Source organism: Lepisma saccharinum, chromosome 4, assembly GCF_977018435.1.
Source record: "Lepisma saccharinum chromosome 4, izLepSacc3.1, whole genome shotgun sequence".
In the NCBI taxonomy this organism is placed as follows: domain Eukaryota; kingdom Metazoa; phylum Arthropoda; class Insecta; order Zygentoma; family Lepismatidae; genus Lepisma; species Lepisma saccharinum.
In genome coordinates, this window is record NC_139232.1 from 2,780,763 (window position 1) to 2,802,554 (window position 21,792).

At 34.5% G+C, this 21,792-nt stretch overlaps 1 protein-coding gene across 6 annotated transcripts in view; it reads left to right on the plus strand.

The window, feature by feature from the left end:
* LOC145986359 (ecdysone receptor-like) overlaps positions 1 to 19,733 on the plus strand; it is a 1,118,076-nt gene extending 1,098,343 nt beyond the window's left edge. For 4 of the 6 annotated variants that reach the window (XM_083120240.1, XM_083120242.1, XM_083120241.1 and 1 more), the window contains 7 exons: positions 5,313 to 5,483; positions 7,803 to 7,943; positions 8,845 to 8,963; positions 11,257 to 11,427; positions 13,614 to 13,766; positions 15,733 to 15,955; positions 18,723 to 19,733. In XM_083120240.1, coding sequence (XP_082976366.1) covers positions 5,313 to 5,483; positions 7,803 to 7,943; positions 8,845 to 8,963; positions 11,257 to 11,427; positions 13,614 to 13,766; positions 15,733 to 15,955; positions 18,723 to 18,967 — 1,223 coding nt within the window. In that variant the 3' untranslated portion in view covers positions 18,968 to 19,733. The remainder of the gene's footprint in view (positions 1 to 5,312; positions 5,484 to 7,802; positions 7,944 to 8,844; positions 8,964 to 11,256; positions 11,428 to 13,613; positions 13,767 to 15,732; positions 15,956 to 18,722) is intronic. The other 2 variants (XM_083120243.1, XM_083120245.1) reach the window with 1 other exon arrangement.
* Positions 19,734 to 21,792: the final 2,059 nt, after the last annotated feature.

The following is a 21,792-nucleotide window of genomic DNA, read 5'->3' on the forward strand; positions in this document are numbered from 1 at the left end:
TACCACTAACTGAATTTTAGAGCAAGCTTATAATGACATGCAATTTTTTTACATGCGATGATGACTTCCCAACTTGAAGCGATACGATTTTGATAGTGACGAAAATATATGAACAACAAGTGCTCGACGCATAGATAAGACTACTTGTCTCCTGTTTGTATTTTTGCCGATCGATTTATATGGTTTGAATGCTGATAAGCTGAAATTGCAGAATGACGAGATCATTATGGATTTTGAGTCATTGAACTTGATAAGGAAGGCGTAAAAAATAATCTACGTAAAATTATAAATAAATTCTCTGATATCAAATTACGCGCACTTTTTCATGTAACCTGGTGGCCATAATAAACATAATGGAAAAGTTTGTGGCAGGGTTCATATGAAGATTTGAGTTTCTGGTACACCGCACCAAGTTCGAAGTTGTTTTTTCTAGGAATTCAGTTTTGAATTTTAGATTCTACTCCCGTTTTTTGTAGAATTAATGAAGAATTGAATTAGGTTATTTTATGTTGCTGTTCTTCCAATTTTGGCTAATCGCGACGCTGAGGATGAGTAATGATATCAAATTGATGAAGGAACACACAAAAACATCCAGGTCGGTCTCGAACCCGGAGACTCCGGAACAAGCACTTCATAATTTCGTTTAGATTAAAAGGAATGGACAAATTAACTAACTAACTCTCTAGCCTTCTTATACCCGAAGGTTTACGGCTGCAGCAACACAAACCTTCCATTTTTTCCTGTCCTGCGCAAGATCAATTCAATCTTTTCCATCCTCACCGATTTCCTTTAGGTCCATCTCAACGTTATCCCTCCATCTTCGTCTTGGCCTTCCTAAAGGTCTCTTACCATCAGATTTCTCAACAAGAATCCTATAAACTCTTCCTTCCTCTCCCATTCGTGCCACATGACCTGCCCATCCAAGTCTTCTTGATTTAATTATTCTAATATTATCTGGACAATGGACAAACCAAGCGCAAAGATAACAGTAGAAAAAATACCCATCCTATTTTCGTTATTTCTGATTCATTGTATGTGTTTTGAGGAATTTAATTGTGCCACATAAAAGGATGTCGTCTACATATTCGTGCTTTCTGTTTCAAGCCTTGAATCCCACGTTGCGGAAAAGAGAAGGAGCGTACATAGCGATTGACGATCTGTCTACTATTAGCAGCTGTACAATAACGCACCACAGAACGTGAATACTTTGTACCGCAGTATTAGAAAGTGTGCGAGAACTGTTTCGCCGAAGCAAAAAAGATTCATAAGCTTTTGTGAGGAAACAAAAGAAGTCGAAGTGGTTAAAAAATCGCGCTTCGTTTTTTGAGCGTAGTATTTCGTTTCGCTTGGCTGCGGCGGAGAATGTAATGGCAGGAAACGAGAAACGACGATCATGAACTCCGACCTTCGCCAGAGGTCATAGCTGGAAACTTTTAGTATCATGACATCGTTTTTTCTTTCCTTTTTTCTGTTTATTTCTACCGAGCAAAAATATAACTGGAATCCTAATCTACAGTGTACTAAATTATAAGGGTGGTGAATCAAAGATGGGGTCTTCACATTACGATATTCAAAGCTTTTCTGAATTTTTATGCAATGCTCTTTCGCAACACACTAATGTAACGTAACGACTATATCACGGGAGAACAGGAAAGCGATAATTTCCTTAATTATTTACAAATAGTTGTAATCTTCTGTGAAGTTATTTACAAGTACAGTTGGTATTAATTTACAGGAACAATAAACCCAACTTGATAAGAATAAATTTCATTTCAATATTTATTGGAGTTAATCTAACATTTTCCCAACAACAATGGCATTTGTTGGATATGTATTACCTCGAGGACACATCATTTTGAGGAGCAACAGTAATTACCAATTTATTAAGTGCTATTCCATATTTAGGTAATACAATGAATTTGATATAGTATGATAGAACTATTACAGAAATAACTAGCGAGCAACCCCTCTCAGCCAAGAACAAATATACTGTAAGTTTGTTTTAAGTAATCGTAGTTGCACAAAATTCTTAGCAGAAGTTCGCAACGCTGCTCTGTTCAACCCACTTAGCGAGTTATTTTATGTTGTTTGTTACCATTGTTCTTGTGCATTCGTTGCAAAACGCTGTTGCAGGATAGCAACAGAAACTCGTGTCCTCGTACCCATCATTGGTTGCTCTAAAGTTAGTTAAATCCTTACAATCCTTGCATGAGGCCAACGCCTGTATTTGCAGCGTATTTTTTTTCTACCCATGATGATGCAATTTAAATGTGTTGCAACAACTTTTCACGTTCACTGTACAGGACAAATCAGAATTGACTCTAATCGCAGTCATTCTACTCTAAAAAGATTGCACTTGGTAGAAATGACATCTCTTGGCAAGTCTGGATTCTTTTGCACAGGTTTATTTACAACGATAATATTTACAGTCACTTGATTATTGTAAAAAAAAGTTGTAGTCGCCCAACTTATTGGCGATTCGGAACGTATAGAAGATTCTGTTCGTTGATCCCTGCGTATACATTTGTTTTCGTCTACTCTTCACGAGAAGACTTCGTAACAAATTCATGTTCCGCAGCCGTGCCTTTTTTCTTTGCTTTAAAGTCAAGGTCGCTCACTGCCCCCGCTCAGAGAGCGCTTAATCATCAAAGTTGGGAAGGCAGAATCATTGGCAAGCCTGGAATACTGCCCACAAGGCTACTTATACGTAGTTGTCTCGTCTTGGTCGTCTTCAAGATGGCGACGCGGCCCCGCACAGAGCATAGGAAGTAATCTTGGGAAGTGACCTTGAAGAGAACAATGACAGCAAGAGTGGTTTGGCGGGAACTGGTTCCCACGGAATTGTGGCTGTGTAACATTGTATCCTGCGAGTTAGATAGTCCCTATTTGATATTATCGTCTGATTTTAACAGAGATTAAAGTTTCTAAAACTAAACACTATTTCATAAACGAATTAAATTGTTAATTTGTGGACAAACTGCTGGTGTTTGAGAGTTATTGAAAAACATGCAGAGTGCCCTATCCTGAAATCGTGAACTGTTTCTTTATTTTTGTCATTATCTGACGTGTCTACGAAAAAGGAATGTAAAAAGCCATTATTTGTATTAATATTGTTCTCATGAAATGTTGTATGGCTTAATTGTAATCCTATTGAGATAATAAATAATAAAAATTATAAGAATTTTAGGATTTGTTTTAATGATTCCACAACATAGTTCTGCTGAATATTGTTGCTGCGTTACACTTTTTCGTTAAATAACAGTCTACCTTCATCTGTAATAACTCTAAAATGTGAAATATTAATATACACCCAAGTCTACTCACGAATCATGCTGTTATATTGGCATAAGCTTCTTATTTATGCGGAATGGTTATCACAGCGCGCTACGACTCAAAGGGTCCCAGGTTCGAAACACGGCCTGGGTATGAGTGTTCTTTGTGAGTGTCCCATCCCACACACTCATCGTCGCGATTAGGCAAAAGTAGAGAAAAGCGACGGTAAATATCAAAATCGACCAATCAATCAATTCTTTATGATGTAGAAATAGCTTTAACCGGTGTTCCTTCATATTCTTCAATCTGATCTGAGCATCATCCATCTTCAACACCGCGATTAGCCTACAGTGGCAGAAAAACAAGGAAAATCCAATTCAAAACTAGAGAACAGTTGTTTGAGCCTTAACACTCAAAATAAGTTGTTCCAAATTATGTTTCACTTTATTAATATATGAATTGTCGAAGTAAGCATAGAGTTAGCTGATTTGTAATAGATCAAGTAGATGATTGAGTACGTTTTTCTTCTCTTTATTATCTAGTGAATAAGAATTTGAAAGTTCTACGTATGAGAAAATTCCCGAAGTCAATGATATGGAGGAAATCTTCAGGGAAAATTACATTTGATTGTAATGGGTAGTAGTCTTGCCTTGATGTGTATGTGTGCGTTCAAGTTGCGAATAAAATTCGGTGAAGTCCTGCTTGTCCTTGGTTATTATAATATTCCGGAAAGAAAAAAAAAGAGAAAGAAAACCGATTGTTAACGTTGACCTTCTTATGGCTTGTTTGGTTCGAAAGAGAAAGCTAGTTTTGATGTCAGCTTTCCCAAGAACCATGTTGCAGTCTCAGCATGAGGTTCGAGCGGATTACGCATGTCTACAGAATAAATCGGTAAAGGGAGCAACATGCTTCCCCCTCTCCCCCGTTCCCTCCGCATGCTTGCCTCTCTAGTTCATTGTTTCAACAGCAGTCATTTGTGATGACTGTGTAAAACTGGTTCCACATCCTGTCTATTCAGTTGGAACGCCGGATGTGCTTAAGTAAGGTGGAAAAGAAAATTAAAAGTGTAGTCAATAGTACATTGATCATGAATTTGAAACCCAGGTTTCATATTACCATCTTAGAGCGGCTAATTCTATTAAAATAATGAATCTTTTTCCCCTCTTAGTAAAACAGTGTCTTTAATTCCAACTGATATGTAATATTTTTCATTATATAATTAGATTTACTGCACTTTCGCTATCATCATAAGCTAACACGTAGCCATTGAATTTCGTAATTTCAGAAGGTGCGATTTCGCATACCCTAAATGTTTCGACGAAAGTTTAATTTATAATTACTCTTGTGTCCTCATACCCGCTCTAAAATTGAAAATTCTGAATAACGTAAATCTTTAGCGTAACAACATCGGGAGAGGTATTTAATTTCTTCAGCAATTACAATTATTTACTTAGCTGTTTCGAATTGAAACATATACTTCGATATTGCAAGATAAATTAACATTGCTATATACAGTACTTGAATCTTTATGTGTATATATATATTAAAAGACTCCATTACAGTATGTGTTTGTTTCTATACAATGGAACTTTTTTTTGTGATTCACCATTTCAAAATTATGTAGAACTGAAGCCCTATACTTATTATCCCATTCCAACAGCCAACAACAGATTTTATCAAATATATTGTAATTTATTGCGTGAAATATGACGGGATGCTACTCCTTGTAGCCCATGCTAAATATACAGGTTTAGTCTAGTGAAGTTCAAGTAACATGTTAGTAAAATTCTTTTTCAGCAAACATTACTCGTCACCGGTTGTCAGCAACACTAACGACGCCAGACTTGGCTCCAAAATACACATTTTTGAAAATAGTTATTTAGGGATATATTAAATGTCACTGTACTCCCATAAAATATGCCCCCCCCCTTTTTTTTTGCTGGCATCGGTCTGACAATAATGTTAAATTGAGCATATATGACTATTAGACCCATCTTCTTGACTTCACTAACGCAACGTTTTCTTTTGTGTCGTTACAGGCAGAGAAGATCTGTCGCCTCCAAGTAGTTTAAATGGTTACAGCGTGGATAGCAGCGATGGGAAGAAGAAGAAGGGTCCAACTCCTCGGCAGCAAGAAGAATTATGTCTCGTATGCGGTGATCGTGCCTCAGGATACCATTACAATGCGTTAACATGTGAAGGATGCAAAGGTATGAACTTTTAAAAATATATTGTTTTATCATCCCTCCACCACATATATGGGTAACTGTCGCCATGCTGCAAGCTATAGTCAATCCATTGGAATATGTGCCCCTTCTCCAGTGTTCAGCCAGTAATGCATTATTATTACTATTATTATTATTTAAAAAATCGTCTTTATTGGAGCGGGCGATTTTCAGCCTCAAGAGCTGTTTTTACAACGGACCCTTGTCTGAGAGATTAATACAAATCATGGATGGAATAAGGGATATATATTGAAAAGTACGAAAAGGATTACATGCAAGCTTAATGGATACATATTGAATATAAAAATAATAAAACAAACAAGTAAAAAGGTTTACATGTAAACTATTGAACATTGATATCTAATGTTCATTGCTTTCATCTTTTATATATCTTAGAGCCAGCTGGAAAAATGTATAATATTAATAATAATAATAGTGAAATATAATATTGAAGTTTAGAATAGAATATTAATAGCTGTAAGAGGTCATGTGCACAATTTAAGATTGAAAAGTTGATAGCTAGGTGGTTGATTTTAATGTCATTTGTTGCATCCTCTAAGGAAATGAACTGTCTGCCCCTCAAGAAGTGTCCCATGGAATTACACAGGTGGAAATCTGTTTGTGCAAGTTCCAGTCAATAGGCCAGTTGGTGTAGATTTCGAGGTTGTCCAGGTCCTGAATTTTCTGGTAGACCATGCTTGACCTGGGAGTTGGGGCATTGTTGCATTGCACGAGGATCTTCTTTCCATTCGCCATTGCTGAGTAACCCTGGAGCAGAAAATCGTACTCTAGATAGAATTGGTCAATGTACAGGTCCCATATGTGCTAATGCTCCCAGTGGTCAGGACACACAACATCGTCTTCTTCTCAAAATACCCTCTTTGAACTGCTGTCTGAGCCTCTTCCCCTGCATGAAGACATTCTTGTCCAATCTCGATGCTAGGAAGGAAAATCCACTTCTCAGCATTTTTTACGATTCCCTGCAAAACCTGCCATCATGAGGATTTTGCAGTAATTAGCGACAGAGAGTGACATGCTTCTGAGCTGCTCAGGGGTCATTCATGGGGTAGTATTCAAGGTCTATTGTGGTTTGAGATGCATGGACATCTTCTGCTAATGTCTTCTGGTTTCAAGGGTGCTCTTCAACAGCTTGGAGTATTGCCAATCCACATTTCCATGACCACCAACTTACTTTTGCATGTGGCTCTACAATATATAGAATATTTCATTGTTGCAAGCGTTTGGCATGACAATGAGAGATGTTTATTAACTTTATTGCAGTCAGCCAAATCATAAATCACTCGTACAATCACAGAGTGGAGGTGCTCAGAGTCGGAGCCCACAAGATGCCACAGTTTTTAAAAGTCTTACATTGTCCATGCTTAACAATGACTGCCACTTAGTTTGCTTACAAAATGAAATAAGTAATGCCATTAATAAACAGTTTTATTGTAATTTTCTTATTATGTGAAGCAAATTTACTCGATTCACATAATAAAATCCTCAAATCGTGTAGCATTAAATAAGCCTCAGGCACTGTAGTTGCACCATACCATGTGCAGATCTTAGCAACACAAAAAAAAAAAAAAAAAAAAAAAAAAAAAAAAAAAAAAAAAAAAAAAACAGATAACACAACATTATAATTTATTTTACGTAATATAACAATTGACCACAGTCTGTAACATAAAATTAATATTTATATTTGAATAGGGTCATGCACAAGGTGATTTCATATTACTTTAGGGAAGTGCTTTTGTTTATGTGTTTGTGTAGTTTATCGTAGTAAAATAAGCACTTACACATAGTCTAATGTTTAAATAAAAACAAAGTAAAAAAATAAGATGGGTATTTACATCTGCTTTCAACTAATTAATTATTTTCCAAAGTTACACATGAAACACACTACGAACATATTCAACCTGAGTAACTTGGACACAATTTGCCAGCATTGAATTAGCAGTTCATCGTGTTCTTATATTATAATTATGAAGTGGAACTTCAATTTATTATATGTACTGTATTTGTATTTTTGGTATTTAGTGTCACTTCTCCTCCACTTGTGGCTAACCATAATGAAGGGCATGAATAATGATGATTAGATGAAGATGAAGTTATGAAAGATACTCCCAAAGAACACACAAGCCCATGCTGGGATTTGAACCAAGGAACTTCGGTGGTGAGATTAAAAATCGACCACTTTACATGCTTGGCCACTGACCCAGTGCTTTCATTTAGTGCTTTAGAATTAGATTATTATTAATGATATATTGTGTTGGATTAATAATATATTCTGTAATGTTCCAGGTTTTTTCCGAAGAAGTATAACAAAGAATGCAGTATATCAATGCAAATATGGCAATAACTGTGAGATAGATATGTACATGAGGAGAAAATGTCAAGAATGTCGATTAAAAAAGTGTCTCACCGTTGGAATGAGGCCTGAATGTAAGTAACGATTTTATAATACACACACACACCATTGCACTGTGAGAACATATTGCTTCAAAACTCTGTTGATGTAATTAATATCTGCAATATATCCTGCTAGACAGAGTTGCAGTTTCATTTTAAATTTATGGTGGATGATTTTCAGAGAGGTGTCATGTACAACTCTTAATCTTGTGCAAAATAAATAAATTTGGTTACATGTATGTATGTCATTATAGAACACCAAACTTCAACATATAAGTAATCAGATTCAATATCACTAATATTGTATTTGGCGATAGTGCAAGTAATGTTAAGTCATTTTGAAGTGTTAAATTTGCTATGGTTTTTGTATTATTATTATTATATTTTATATTTATTACATTATTATCAATGAAAATAAGTTTTGATTATTTCGAAATATTGATTTATTTTATTGAGTATATATTTTTAAGTACACATGTTTTCCAAAACATATTGTGATCAATATTAAAATAATAACACTTCTGAACTTTTATTTTAGGGAACTAGTTACAGATTATTTAAGTTTTTTGATGTATAATTGACAATAAAAAAATATACACACTTCACATGATATTATGTTTGCATATTTTTTTGTACTTTATTATCTAGTGAACAAGAAATTTGACCTATCTCTGCTAAGGATATAAAAGTTTTTATTATTTAAAAATTCCCAAAGAGGAAATATCCGTTAAAGTTGTATTTGATTATAATAATGTGAGGAATAGTATTTAAATAATGTGATGATGATACTGTAGTTATCCTCTTTTTTTGGGGGGGGGCGAAATTAGTGCATATGTGTGAATAATTAAGTGATAATATAATTGGGTATTGCTACAAACATGAAATATTTTTAAATGATCTGTTTGTGGAAAATGATTGTAATTCTGTGTTCTAGGTGTTGTACCTGAATACCAATGTGCTGTGAAAAGAGAAGCAAAGAAAGCACAAAAGGACAAGGATAAACCAAATTCCACGACAAATGGTTCTCCTGAAATGAAGGATTCAGAGCCAAAGGTTAGTTCGAGGATATATTTTTCCATGCATCCTTTACTTTCAATCATATACGTAGATGCACAATGAAAGTGTTGTTATTCCATACGACTCACATTTGTATTCATGAAACTTTTGTAGGTTTAAAGAACCTGGCACTATGTGGATGTATACAAATGCTCCACCAAATGAAACTGAGGAAACAAGCTTTAAATTGCTGTTGCATAACTTTTTGGTGGCCCAAGTTGACACATAGCATATGTTTTATCATCATAAACACACTAAGTTTAGGGTTGCCAGACATCCTGATTTTCTGGGACAGTCCCGGTTTTTAATAAACTAATTCATTGTCCCAAAAAATGCTTTTGCAATGCGTATTTGTCCCAATTTTTGTGTTCCCTTCTAGTAGATGAGAGACATTTTTCATTCAATCTCTTTTCTTCTCCTTCATAGAATTTGAAGATGGCAGAACTGTTCCATTGTTGGAACAGTGATGATGTGATAGCTCTCAATCGTATTTTCTTCCACCTCTGTAACAAAACAAGCAAGCGTTTATTGTCAAAAATTCAGAGACATTCTTTAGTCAGGCAAATAATATAAGTGATAAATGCCGGCCCCCATGGTGGAGTGGTCCCGATTTTGAATCCCGGCCCCCATGGTGGAGTGGTCCCGATTTTGAATCCCGGCCTGGGCATGGATGTTTGTTTGCCATTTCATTGTACCCATTAAATTAATTAATTAATTTCATCATATCATCACTCATCCCCATCTTCGCAAATTAGCCAAAAGTGGCACAAGAAGCGAAGTAAAATAAAGCAAATCAAATAAAAAAATCATAAGTGATAAATAAGTCACAATAATTAGTTTTCAGCTATTTTAATTTAAAACCTGAGCATGGAAAGTATAAAACATTAAAATTGGCTATTGTTCATAAAGTATTCAAAATTTATGCTCATTTCACATCAGTAATAATTATTAATAATAATGTTGGTAATGTGTGGGGAAATGCTCTTGCCTTCAATGTGTTATTTGAAATTGTAAGTCATGGTAAAAATCTGATAATCCTTTCTTTTAATATAGTGACAGCTCGAGAATAATATTTTTTTTCTGAGACAGATGTCCTGGTTTTACATTTTCAGACTCTGGCAACCCACCAAGTTAAATGTTACAACATTTTATATTTTGTATGTGTAAATGTAAAAGAAAAGAGAATAATTCTGTTTCATTTCACTTTAAAACAATTTTAATTTTAATATTATGAGTATTAAGAAGTCCAAAAGTCTTATGCATATAGAAATGAAACATTGCTTTTAATAGTATTTGGTGGGGTGAGGGGGTGGGGGAGAATATGCAAACATATTTGGAAGCATTCTTTCATGTTCTCAATTATACAGAAGAAGAAAGGAAATATAAATTAAGCATTATATTTAATACTTCAAGTATATTGAAATGCTGACAGAAAGTGAGATCATTTATACATTACTGCATGTATACACTTGACACAATATTTGATAAATGACACAATTTTTGATATATGTGTGTATGTGGAGTCAAAATTGATTGTAGATTTTCCTGTATAATCAGTGGCATAGAATTTCCTTTTTCTTCATTAAGAGAGATATTGTTGGTTTTTGTTTCATTGTTTCTAGTCAAATTGCTGTTTTTCCAGATATTTTGGAGATGCTTCAATGCTGCATTAAGAAGTGATATACTTCATGTAAAAATGTGAAAATTTCTCTTTAATAGAAAAATCTGAGAATTGTACCCAAGAAACTGTCTTATACCTTGTGTTTGTAGAACAGGTAACATTTCACAAGTTTCTTGTTTGCATCACCGGACCGAGTAGTGTTAGAATAATAATAATTAAATAAAACATGGCAATTGTGGGAGTATGTATTTTGTCACCCTCAAACAATTTTCCATCTTGTAACTGATACAGCCAACTATGTAATTGTACAATACAGGTGTTTTCTTCCAACTCCACTGTGTCTGATGATGTAAACAAGAAGTTTGTGAAACATTGCCTGTTTCAAAATAATCAGTGTTCTCTTAATATATTTAATAGATAAAAATAAAATGTGAGCAATTTACTTTCTATGCAAGAAAGAAGTAAAACTGATGCTTTCATGTTTTCTGTGAACATATCCACTCATATTTAGGATGATGTGGGCAAAAATTTATTTCCCAGGTTTATTTCATTGATTGAATAATTTATTAGAATATTTTGTAATCTTTATTTGTGTCTTTATTCTTTGTAATGCATTAATAGTATTCCTACAATAATTGATTAACTTATTTGTAACATTGATCTTTAAAGAGGACAAATGCTGTCATTAAGGAGCAGAGTTTTGATTTCTTGCTTCAGGACGACCGATCAGGGAAGAGGACGAAAACAGTCAGTCCAGAGCAAGAAGAGCTCATTCATCGGCTGGTCTACTTCCAGAATGAATATGAGCACCCATCCGAAGAAGATCTCAAACGAATTACGGTAAGGAACATTCTTGTGTTTTTTTCAGGTTTTCTTATTTTTTTCCCTTGTATCTTACATTCATGAGACTTGTTTAATTACAGTCTTAACTCAATGGAGTACCTGGATTTATGTTTAGTGGATTTTTAATTTTCATTACACATTTGCTTTTGAATTTCACACATTTGAGGTTTTCTATGTTATTTTTCTCCTGTTCCATTTGTGCTATTATAGAAACTACAGGACATATCTTGCTACCCTTCTCTGCTGTCTTAAGTTAATATGACAATTTTTAAGTTTTCATAGCTTGGGGACTAGACTTATTTTGCTCCCCACTGATGTAGCCAAGCATGGGCTCACTGGGCCTGGACCATCCTGAAATTTTACCAAATTACTCCACTTTACAATCAATTTTTACAGAAAATCTGTAGCCATTTTTTAGGTGCTGAATTCGAAAATGACAAACTCTGCTTGATTGTACCGTGCGTCCATTTCGATCTGCAGCCGAGAGATCGGGAGAAGCGTGGCGGGCGGCACTGACGGAGATGCCGACATTTGCGGCCTGAAATGCCCGCTTATTTTTATGGACATATGCAGACATTTATATAAATATTGCAAAACGAGCACTAACCTGTGTTATAAGAGTATGGTTTTAATTTTATTAGCTTAGTGACTGTATGTGCCGATGATTTTGACACGCCCACCTCTTGTGAAACACGGCGTAGAGGTTTGTTTGGAGAACGTTCTAACGCTGCACCAATATCATCGAGTTTTGCTTCGGTTAGAATCCGTCGTTTTTGCTTAGGTGTTTTAAAATTTAACGATACAGTTTCTCGTAATTTAAAGACAAGATGTCTAACCGTATCTCTGTGTGGAGTTGAAACGCATGGGAATTTCTGTACAAATTACCTACACACGTCTCGACACGAGTTTGTTTTTTGTTTGTTTGTTTTCACGTAGGTACGTGTCATACATAAAAAAATCTTTGTTCTAACGTGAATCTTGCGGCTGGCATTCCAATCGTCTCACTGACACGTCACACATACACACTACAATAACACAAACAAGTAACTGCAAGTAACCAAGAATAACACTCTTGCGCACAGTACGAAATTAACACGCTCTTGGTTTACATTGCTCGCCACTATATTTACAACTCTGTCTTCATCTAGTCGTGAAGGAACAAAAAACTCGAGCTCGGAGATTTCGGATTGCAAGGAAGCTCACGAACACTATTGACTTTTAACGGTTTCTTCTACAGCGTAATCTTGATACAGTGTTGCACATTCAAAACCTCCAAACGATCCCCATCGGCACAAAACTCTTTCAAGGATATAAACTTAAGCAGGACGTTACTGGTCAAAACTATGATTAAAATGTTTTATTATCTGTGGCTCTTAACATCGTTTCTAAAGCGTATTTTTTTGTGTATATAAGAGCAGAACTTGGATGAATTACAGAAGAACTTTTGCGTGTTATAACACAGGTTAGTGATCGTTTTGCAATATTTATATAAATGTCTGCATATGTCTATAAAAATAAGCGGGCATTACAGGCCGCAAATGTCGGCATCTCCGTCAGCGCCGCCCGCCATGCTTCTCCCGATCTCTCGGCTGCAGATCGAAATGAACGCACGGTATTTTGTTTACTTTCATGTTCTGCAAGGGAAATTTAACTTGAAATCACCAAATGCATTGTATGCCTTGTGTATCGACTTGCAATTGTGATAACTCCCAATAAATGTTATCCATTGCTCGAAATTGCTTATAAGTTAATGAATAAAATGATGTGCTAAATCCATTTTTCATTTTTTAAAAAATTGCAAAATAAAACAAATTTGTTATATCATAGTTGTTAGTGTTCCTTGCCAATTTGACCACAATGTACACATATTCTGTGAAGAACATTGCAAGAATCGTAGATGTGCTTATGAATTTATTGTCTGACAAAAGTGGTATTTTGTAAATATAGTAGTCCTTACTTACATAAATAGTAACATTGCAAGTAGTTATTTCTAAGAGTCAGAAGTTAATTAATTTTATTATAACAGCTACAGAAAGTTAAGTGTAAACAGGAAAATTTGTGATCATTTATTATTTTTATACGAAGCTGTGTGTTATGTTTTTATTAATTTATTCAAATTATGAGATAAGAAATTCATGTTATTAGCAATATAAACCACATGTGCTTTTGTCTCCTCCACACAGAATCAGCCATACGATGAAGAAGATCCAAGTGATATCAGGTTTAGGCACATCACAGAAATCACCATATTAACAGTACAACTAATCGTGGAGTTTGCCAAAAGACTTCCAGGATTTGACAAACTCTTAAGGGAAGATCAGATAGCATTATTAAAGGTAACCTTATATTTTTCTTTTGGTGCATGGATTGAAAGAACATTAGTCTTTCCATTTAGTAGGTAGCTTAATGGTACACTCCAGTCTCTCGCTATTCCTTATTTATATTTGCATAATACACACACAATAGAACATCCAGCACAATTTTTAATTTGTATCTACCAGTGGATGATAATTCATTCATTTGAAATAATACAAATATAAGTAAACCTAAATCATCAGATTTGTTTTACTATTATGTGGATATAAAAAATAACTTGAATTTTTAACTTGTTGCATTTAATATTATGAGTTAATTTGCTCCCTTGATACCAAATCTCACAAATACCAATGGATATTGAAACAGTTTAGAATACCTCAGAATATGTATAATTTTTTTAAATATATGTTTATGCTTGGGAGAAAGAAAAATGTGATACTTATTTGCGAAAGTGTTTTTTATGATGTTCTGTTAATTTTGTGGCCACTGCCACGATCCTCCTATCATTGACATAATACCAGCTTCGTGGATAAGTGAGTGCTTCATTCCAGTATATTAATTAAAATGTAGTTTTCCATTACATCTATATCATAAAAATCTGCCACAGTTTTGCTTTAAAATAACCACAGTGTTCCTGTATCAGAACATCTATTTCTTCGTGCAATGCAAATTATTTTGCGTAATTTCCAGGATATTTAGGTGCCACTAAAATGTCACACAGCATTTTTGCAGACCCTGAATTCTGGAAATATTTGTGCTGGTGTCCAGTGAATAAATTTGACCTGATGTCCCACACTGGTACCACTGTTATCACCCTACAGCCTTAATTTCTATACAATGTACTACTAAGTAAATTTGCATTTATAAATAATGACAAACAAATTTTGCATCACCACTTTCTTTCCTCAACATCCCATGGGTTTTTAAGGGATGGCTTGTCTGTTGCTTTCAGTCTCAAACTTATTACTGTGATACACAAAGTGAATGAGCATGCTGATCTTGGTAATATCATTACATTTTATTGCAAAAGCTACCAATGAAAGACACAGCTTGATTTGTTGTACTGTTTTGATCGATAGTGATTACTTACACAATGTTTACTCATATCACACATGCACATACATACATTTTTGACAAGTTTTTGTGTGTATTTGATATTTCATTTTATTCCTGTCCTCATACTACTTATGTTCATTTGATGGAAAGAGAATAATGACTGGAAATTGCTGCATGACTCTTAATTTTTTGCTACTTTCTCGGTAACTCCTCCATTCTGTGTACTTTCATTAGAAACAGCAACTGATGCTCATTCAAAAGCAAGTTTAAAATTTGTGATTTGACCAGTCTAGAGCATGGTCAGGGCTCTTTTTTAGGCATGTCTGATCTTCTGTTTGTGTTTCTGATATTTTTTAAAGGCTGTATTCCACTATTGTTGTCATAAATAAATGATTTCCAATGGGTTCAACACAAATCTCTGAATCGTTAGATCAATTGCTTGTGCTTCAGTAAATTTCAATTTGTCACTTATGTATGTATGTTAATGCAACAGATAAGTTAATATAAAATTGAGTACTAAAAGTGAAAATTTTCAAATTATTGAATAGGAACTTATTTAATTGGGTAGTAGAGTGTATACCTGTTAAAAAACAAAGTATGTAGGTTCTTGACTAAAATCAGAATCATTCAGTGTTTCCACTATTGTATCAGGTAGTACGAATGTGTGTAAGTTAGGGTGTTTCTTTCTTCAGTTCGTCATGTTAATAATAATAATAAGTTACTATGAAAGCACATATATTCTCAGAGGTGAAGAAATTCTGTTTCCCCAGTTGGGAACAAAGATAATGCCTGAAAAAGAATATTCAGGAGGAGCAGATTTCAGTTTGAATACTGAATGTATTGATTAAGCAGTGTTAGATATGGACTTTTTTAATCTTTAGTTTTATCTTTAACCAATTCAACAAGATAAATTTGTTACTCCTCTTTCAGGCATGTTCGAGTGAGGTGATGATGTTGAGAATGGCCAGGAGGTATGATGTCCAGAGTGACAGCATTGTATTCGCCAACAACCAGCCTTACACAAAAGACAGCTACAATCTTGCTGGGATGGGAGAAACTATTGAAGACCTTCTTAGATTCTGTCGATATATGTATGGAATGAAAGTTGACAATGCAGAGTATGCATTGTTGACAGCCATTGTTATCTTCTCAGGTAAGGAATTGGATAGTAGGGCTTTACATTACTGTTGTTTCTGTAGATAGGTATACGTGGTGCTATCTGTTTCTTTCCTTGGACTGTAGATTCTTGTCAAATTTTCCTTTCAGATACTTCCAGCTTTTGGTTACATGAATCTTGTAAGTGCTCGTTTTTCACATGCATATTAATTTACTTTTAAATAGGGTTAAATGCTTTGTTACTCAACATAACTCTGTCTTTAATTTCCTCTCACTTGCAATTGAATGGAGTTTCATATTAAAACCACTCTATAAGAATACTGAGTAAACTTTTTTAATAAGAAATTTGTTTCTTTCATGGATGAAATGTAACTTGCTTGACATTTCAAACAATACTGCAAGAACCCACAACACAATGTCAGTGGCAAATGAAGGAAACAATATTGCAGCAATTAAACAGGACGACATTGTGTTTTTTTAAAAAAAAACAACCAGTAGACAATTTTAATGTGATTGTTGTTCTTCATTTTATCTGTACAATTTAACTGTATCTTATCATACAAACCCATTTTTCTACTAATTATAAGATGACTGTGGTTACATGAATCATTTGCAAAGATTTCAAATTGTTCTGTATTCTCGTCATTTATGACTAGTTCTTCTATGTTACTTAACAGTTGGGCTGAAAAGTTCGTAGGCTGACTCATAGTTGGCGTTACTAGAATTAAATCCATGTGATTTTTACTTAGTACTAACCTTCAAAAGATACGTGTATAAATTTCACAGCTGCCGGATAATTAGTTCGTGAGATATAGCATTGTGAGTGAAGCAGCTTTTGTTATTGTGAAAAAATGGATAAAAAAATAATTTCGTGTGTTAATAAAGCATTGCTTTTTGGCGAAAAAAAAATACTGTTGAAGCCAAGGCTTGGCTTGATAAACATTATTCGGACTCTGCACCAAGAAAATCAACCGTTGAGAAGTGGTTTGCTAAATTTAAACGAGGCGAAATGAGCATCGAAGACGATGCACGGAGTGGACGCCCCAAAGAGGCTGTTACCGACGAAAACATCAAAAAAGTCCACAAAATAATTTTAAATGATCGTAAAGTAAAGTTGACCGAGATAGGTGAGACTTTAAAAATATCAAAGGAACGTGTTGGACATATTGTGCATGAATATTTGAACATGCGAAAGCTGTGTGCAAAATGGGTGCCGCGCGTGCACCGTGTCACAAATCAATGAAAACGATGGCAAAATTATATGAATTAGACTACGAATTGCTTCCCCATCCACCATATTCTCCAGATCTGGCCCCCAGTGACTTTTTCCTGTTTGCAGACCTTAAAAGAATGCTCGCTGGAAAGAAATTTAGCACTGATGAAGAGGTAATCGCCGAAACTGAGGCCTATTTTGAGGCTAAAGAGAAATCGTACTATAAAAATGGCATCGAAAAATTGTATGACCGCTATAATCGTTGTATCGCCCTCGAAGGCAACTATATTGAATAATAAAATTGAATTTTGTCAAAAAAATATTTTTTACTATGTTAGCCTACGAACTTCTCAGCCCAACTGTTATATCTTGCATACATTTTTTTTATTTGTTTGTTTATTTGTTACAAGACTGAGTCATGTGAGCTGCTTTCTCTGTTTCTATCACAGACTTCTTGCTTCTAGTTGCTATCAGCAGATTATCTGCATATGTATGCAATGCCTTTATCTCGTGGATATGTTTCTTCTTAAATCCATTATTTGAGAAGTGAATCTACAACAATGCTAAATAGTAGTAGATAAGGGCTCTCCTTGTTTAACTCTGGACTCAACTCTGGTTATTGATTATATACTTGGTTGTTATTTATGTCAATGCAATTAAACTTATTTGCATAGATGGCACTACTTTAAACTTCAATCTGTTAACATAACCCTGTACTCTGTTTCAAATGCATGTGTATGTTTAACAAAAAACATTGTGGAGCCTTGTATTAATGGCATTTCTCAAAGTATATTGTCTATGGTTGATCTGTCTGTCCACCTTATTTGATACTATTCTAGCTTATCTTCAGTGATGCCAGTTAACCTCTAATATAATAGGCAGGACATCATATCTTCAGTTTCTCAAGTGTTCTATTTCTAATGTTCCTTCATTCAGATAGCAATTTTTTGCAGTTTAACTCCAAAGAACTATATTTTTCCATATTGACAGTTTTCTATGTGACTACACAAATCAACAATTAGTATCTTGAACATGTGTATAATACAGGGATGAAATGTTATAATATTATTCTGATACCTATATCAGAATATGCACAGGGGAACACTTTACCTTTTTTTTTTTACCTATAAAGTACCAATATCTACTGACCTAATATAAATAAGAAATGTTTTTGAACAACCGCTGTGGTTAATTCACCTCCTTAAATAATGCAAATAAGCAATAGGTGTTGTTTCTCAATTTTTTCATATTTTAAAATGTACTCTATGAAAATGAAGGTACATGAATTTCACCTTTTTATCCATAAAATTATTAACAGAAATACATAATTTTGAACTCGGCTATAATCTTTACCTTATAATTTGGCACATGTAGGTGATATGTACTCTGTATACATTTAAGTGAAAAGTGCAGGCTTGACTCTGGTTTAAATCCTGGTCAAGCCTGCATTTTTCACTTGAATTCTACATAAGCCATGTATACAGAAACACCAATGTGTCTATATCAGCCAACATCAGTCACTTGTACTGAAAGAGTTGTATGTGTCTCCCAAATTGATCTGTGTACTGAATTACTTTCTATTTCATTCCAGAACGACCATCACTTGTTGAAGGGTGGAAGGTGGAGAAGATCCAGGAGATCTACCTAGAGGCATTACGGGCATACGTTGATAGCCGCCGAACTCAAAAAGCGGGTACAATTTTTGCCAAGTTGTTGTCTGTTTTGACGGAACTTCGTACGCTTGGCAATCAGAACTCTGAGATGTGTTTCTCTCTTAAACTGAAGAATAAGAAATTGCCACCATTCCTGGAAGAGATTTGGGATGTTATGCCATAAAGGTTGTGATTCCCCCTCCCCTCCCTCCCTTAGAAAGGAACTCATCTTCCACCAAAACACAGGCTGTGAAACTTGGAACAACTTCTTGGCAAATGTAGTTGTTTTTTTATTATTATTATTACGAAGAAACAGAAGTAATGAATCAGGTTGATATTGAGAGAGTCTATTGTAGATATCAGGAAAGAATTGAAAAAAAAAATGTGATGGAAAAATCTGTAAATTGGTTGTTGAATTTGTTTTGCAGAGATTATTTATACAAAGTGCTATTGTAGAACATGGAGAGTTTGGACACGATTTTGGTGCCTTTTTGCAACGGTGCAAGAGACAGATACGATTCCTATTCTTGAAAGGTGCTGTTTATGTACAAGGATGATGACTATATTTTTTTTTCGCGAGTGTTAAGCATTTGAGTAACCGTCCTCTATTCAGGTACAAGGAAGAAGATATGTGTATATTGTAGTATGGTAAAAGATATCGAGATTTAGAAGGAATAATAAAAAACTATTTTTACTTTCTCACTAGAAATGCTGACACTGTACAGTGAATAAGCTGCAGGCATTGAATCAGTGAATATGTAGATACACCATGTGTATCGCTATAATATAGAGAAGAAATGCACTCTTTTGTGGTTTGTGAGCTGCTGATTTTTGTGCTAGTGTTTTTATTAATGCTGGCTGGCAAACAGGGAAGTCAGAAGTAAAATAACAGTTCTACAAACAGAATGAGTTGTGATTTAGGTTTCAGGAATTCTGTTCTGGCTCAGTGATTAAGAAAAAGAAGAAGAAAAGTCATCAAGACTCCATATGTGTGTCAATCACTTTTTTTTTTCTTTTGGCATAATAACCCCTCACTGTGGATGACCTCAATGAGAGGATTAATTAAATGCTGATATCATGTAATTTTTTTTTAATTATGCAATTTACATATACCTAAAATTCCATTGTTTATTGGTTGAATGTTTTATATATCCCATTCAATTGCAGAAACAATTCATTTTTCTCCAGATTTTTTTGTAGCTTTAGACAAGATAAGTTAGCTGAATCTGTAGCATTCAACAAAGAATTGATTATGTGTACGTGCTTTTCTTGTTTCCGTTTAACACATTTCTCTTCTTTTGTCTCATTTTTGGTAGCAAAAGCATTTACATTCGCTATTATTCATCTGAAATGAAAGTCGTAGCTAGATTTTTTTACAGTATATTTCAAACATTGCCTTATCTTGAGAAAAAGAATAAAATGTGTTCTTTGTAGGCACACCAGAATAACAAACACTGTAGGCAAACATTGTTGGGATTTTTTGTACTGCTTCTGTTAAATTTTACGTCAATTTTTTGTGCTCAAACACTACATTGAGACAAGGTGGTGGTGTGCAGTAATTGCATTTACTCCTAATTCATCCAACATCTTCCCAATGAATATTCCTTTTATAAAATGGAAGAGTTTTCGACACTGCCGTCTGTTAACATTTCTAATGGTGCTCCATCTCCATTTCCCATGTATTTGGATGGCTTTACGGCATCGGACATCTTTAACACCTTGTCTGCCCAGTGCTACAGTTGCATCTTGTCAGAAGAAACAAGCAAGTTGCATAGATTCTGGTAAATAAGTCAACTTAGAGAGAATATCTCCTCTAACCTTGGTGTGACATGTTTCTTATACTCCCGAATAACTGTTGTCATGTGTAAGTGATTTTTAGAAGATACTTTACTAGATTTCTTGAGTGACTATAATAGACTAAGGTTACTATTGGATGTGCTAGAGAGAAACAGGGTGGCTGAATTGCATAGGTAGAAAGGTAGCAAAGGGAATTGAAATAATGTGATCCATTTTTCTTATTCGTAATTTTTTTTGCGTAGTTAACACCTTTCTCCATTCATGGATGTGTGATGTACGTAGTACTTTGTACAGCAAGTACACAACACTAAAGTACTCATTGGCTCAGAAAGCTGAGCTTGTACTTTACGTCTTAAGAACACACGTTTCAATTTCAGAGTTGAAACTAATTATACCGCCTCATGGACCTTTCTTTGCAAAAATGTGCAACAGTTTCAGAATGAATAAAAATGACCTTAATGTTTACAATTTCCATTTTGGAGTAGGGAAGGCCAGGCAAAACAATCCCTATAAGGTATAATAAATGACATTGTGCATAAATATCACAGTATATTGAAGAATATTATACATACGTTTTTCTGCACATCTTAACTAATGTTGAGAATTGTTTTGTAAATTTTAAATCGAATATTTAACACAGACTAAAGGCATACATAAGACAATTCAGATGACGATTTTGCCCCAGTTGCATATCTTCCTCTTTTTTTGGTAGATCATTTCAGTTGTTTGTAGGTATGTTACAACAATATTATAATCATAGTCATATGTTAAAACCATTTATATTTTAAGTAAGAGGCTAGTAGGAGAACATAATACATGCACATTGCAAGAATATCATTTACTTTACATCAAGAGGTCTTGAAATAACTTTTTCTACTGCAAAGTTTTAAGGAAAGAAACTAACTCATTTCATGACTTTACCACTTCCTGAGCAAAAATTAAACATAACTGTTTTGTCCTGGTCTTCCATACTAAAGTATTTGAATGCTCAAGATTGATTTTTAATTATTTTTTTGTTATGAATCGGGTATGAACAGTTTCAGAAATTATTTGTCGATGGTTGAATTTGTAAGGATACCTAATTTTACTATTCCGCTGCCCTGTTTTTCTCCTGTCGGGTTCGTACGAAGTTGCATTTGTGTATTGTACTACTCATCACTGCTACTATTACCACCATTAAAACGTGGAGTCAGATTCCATCATTGTTCAGCC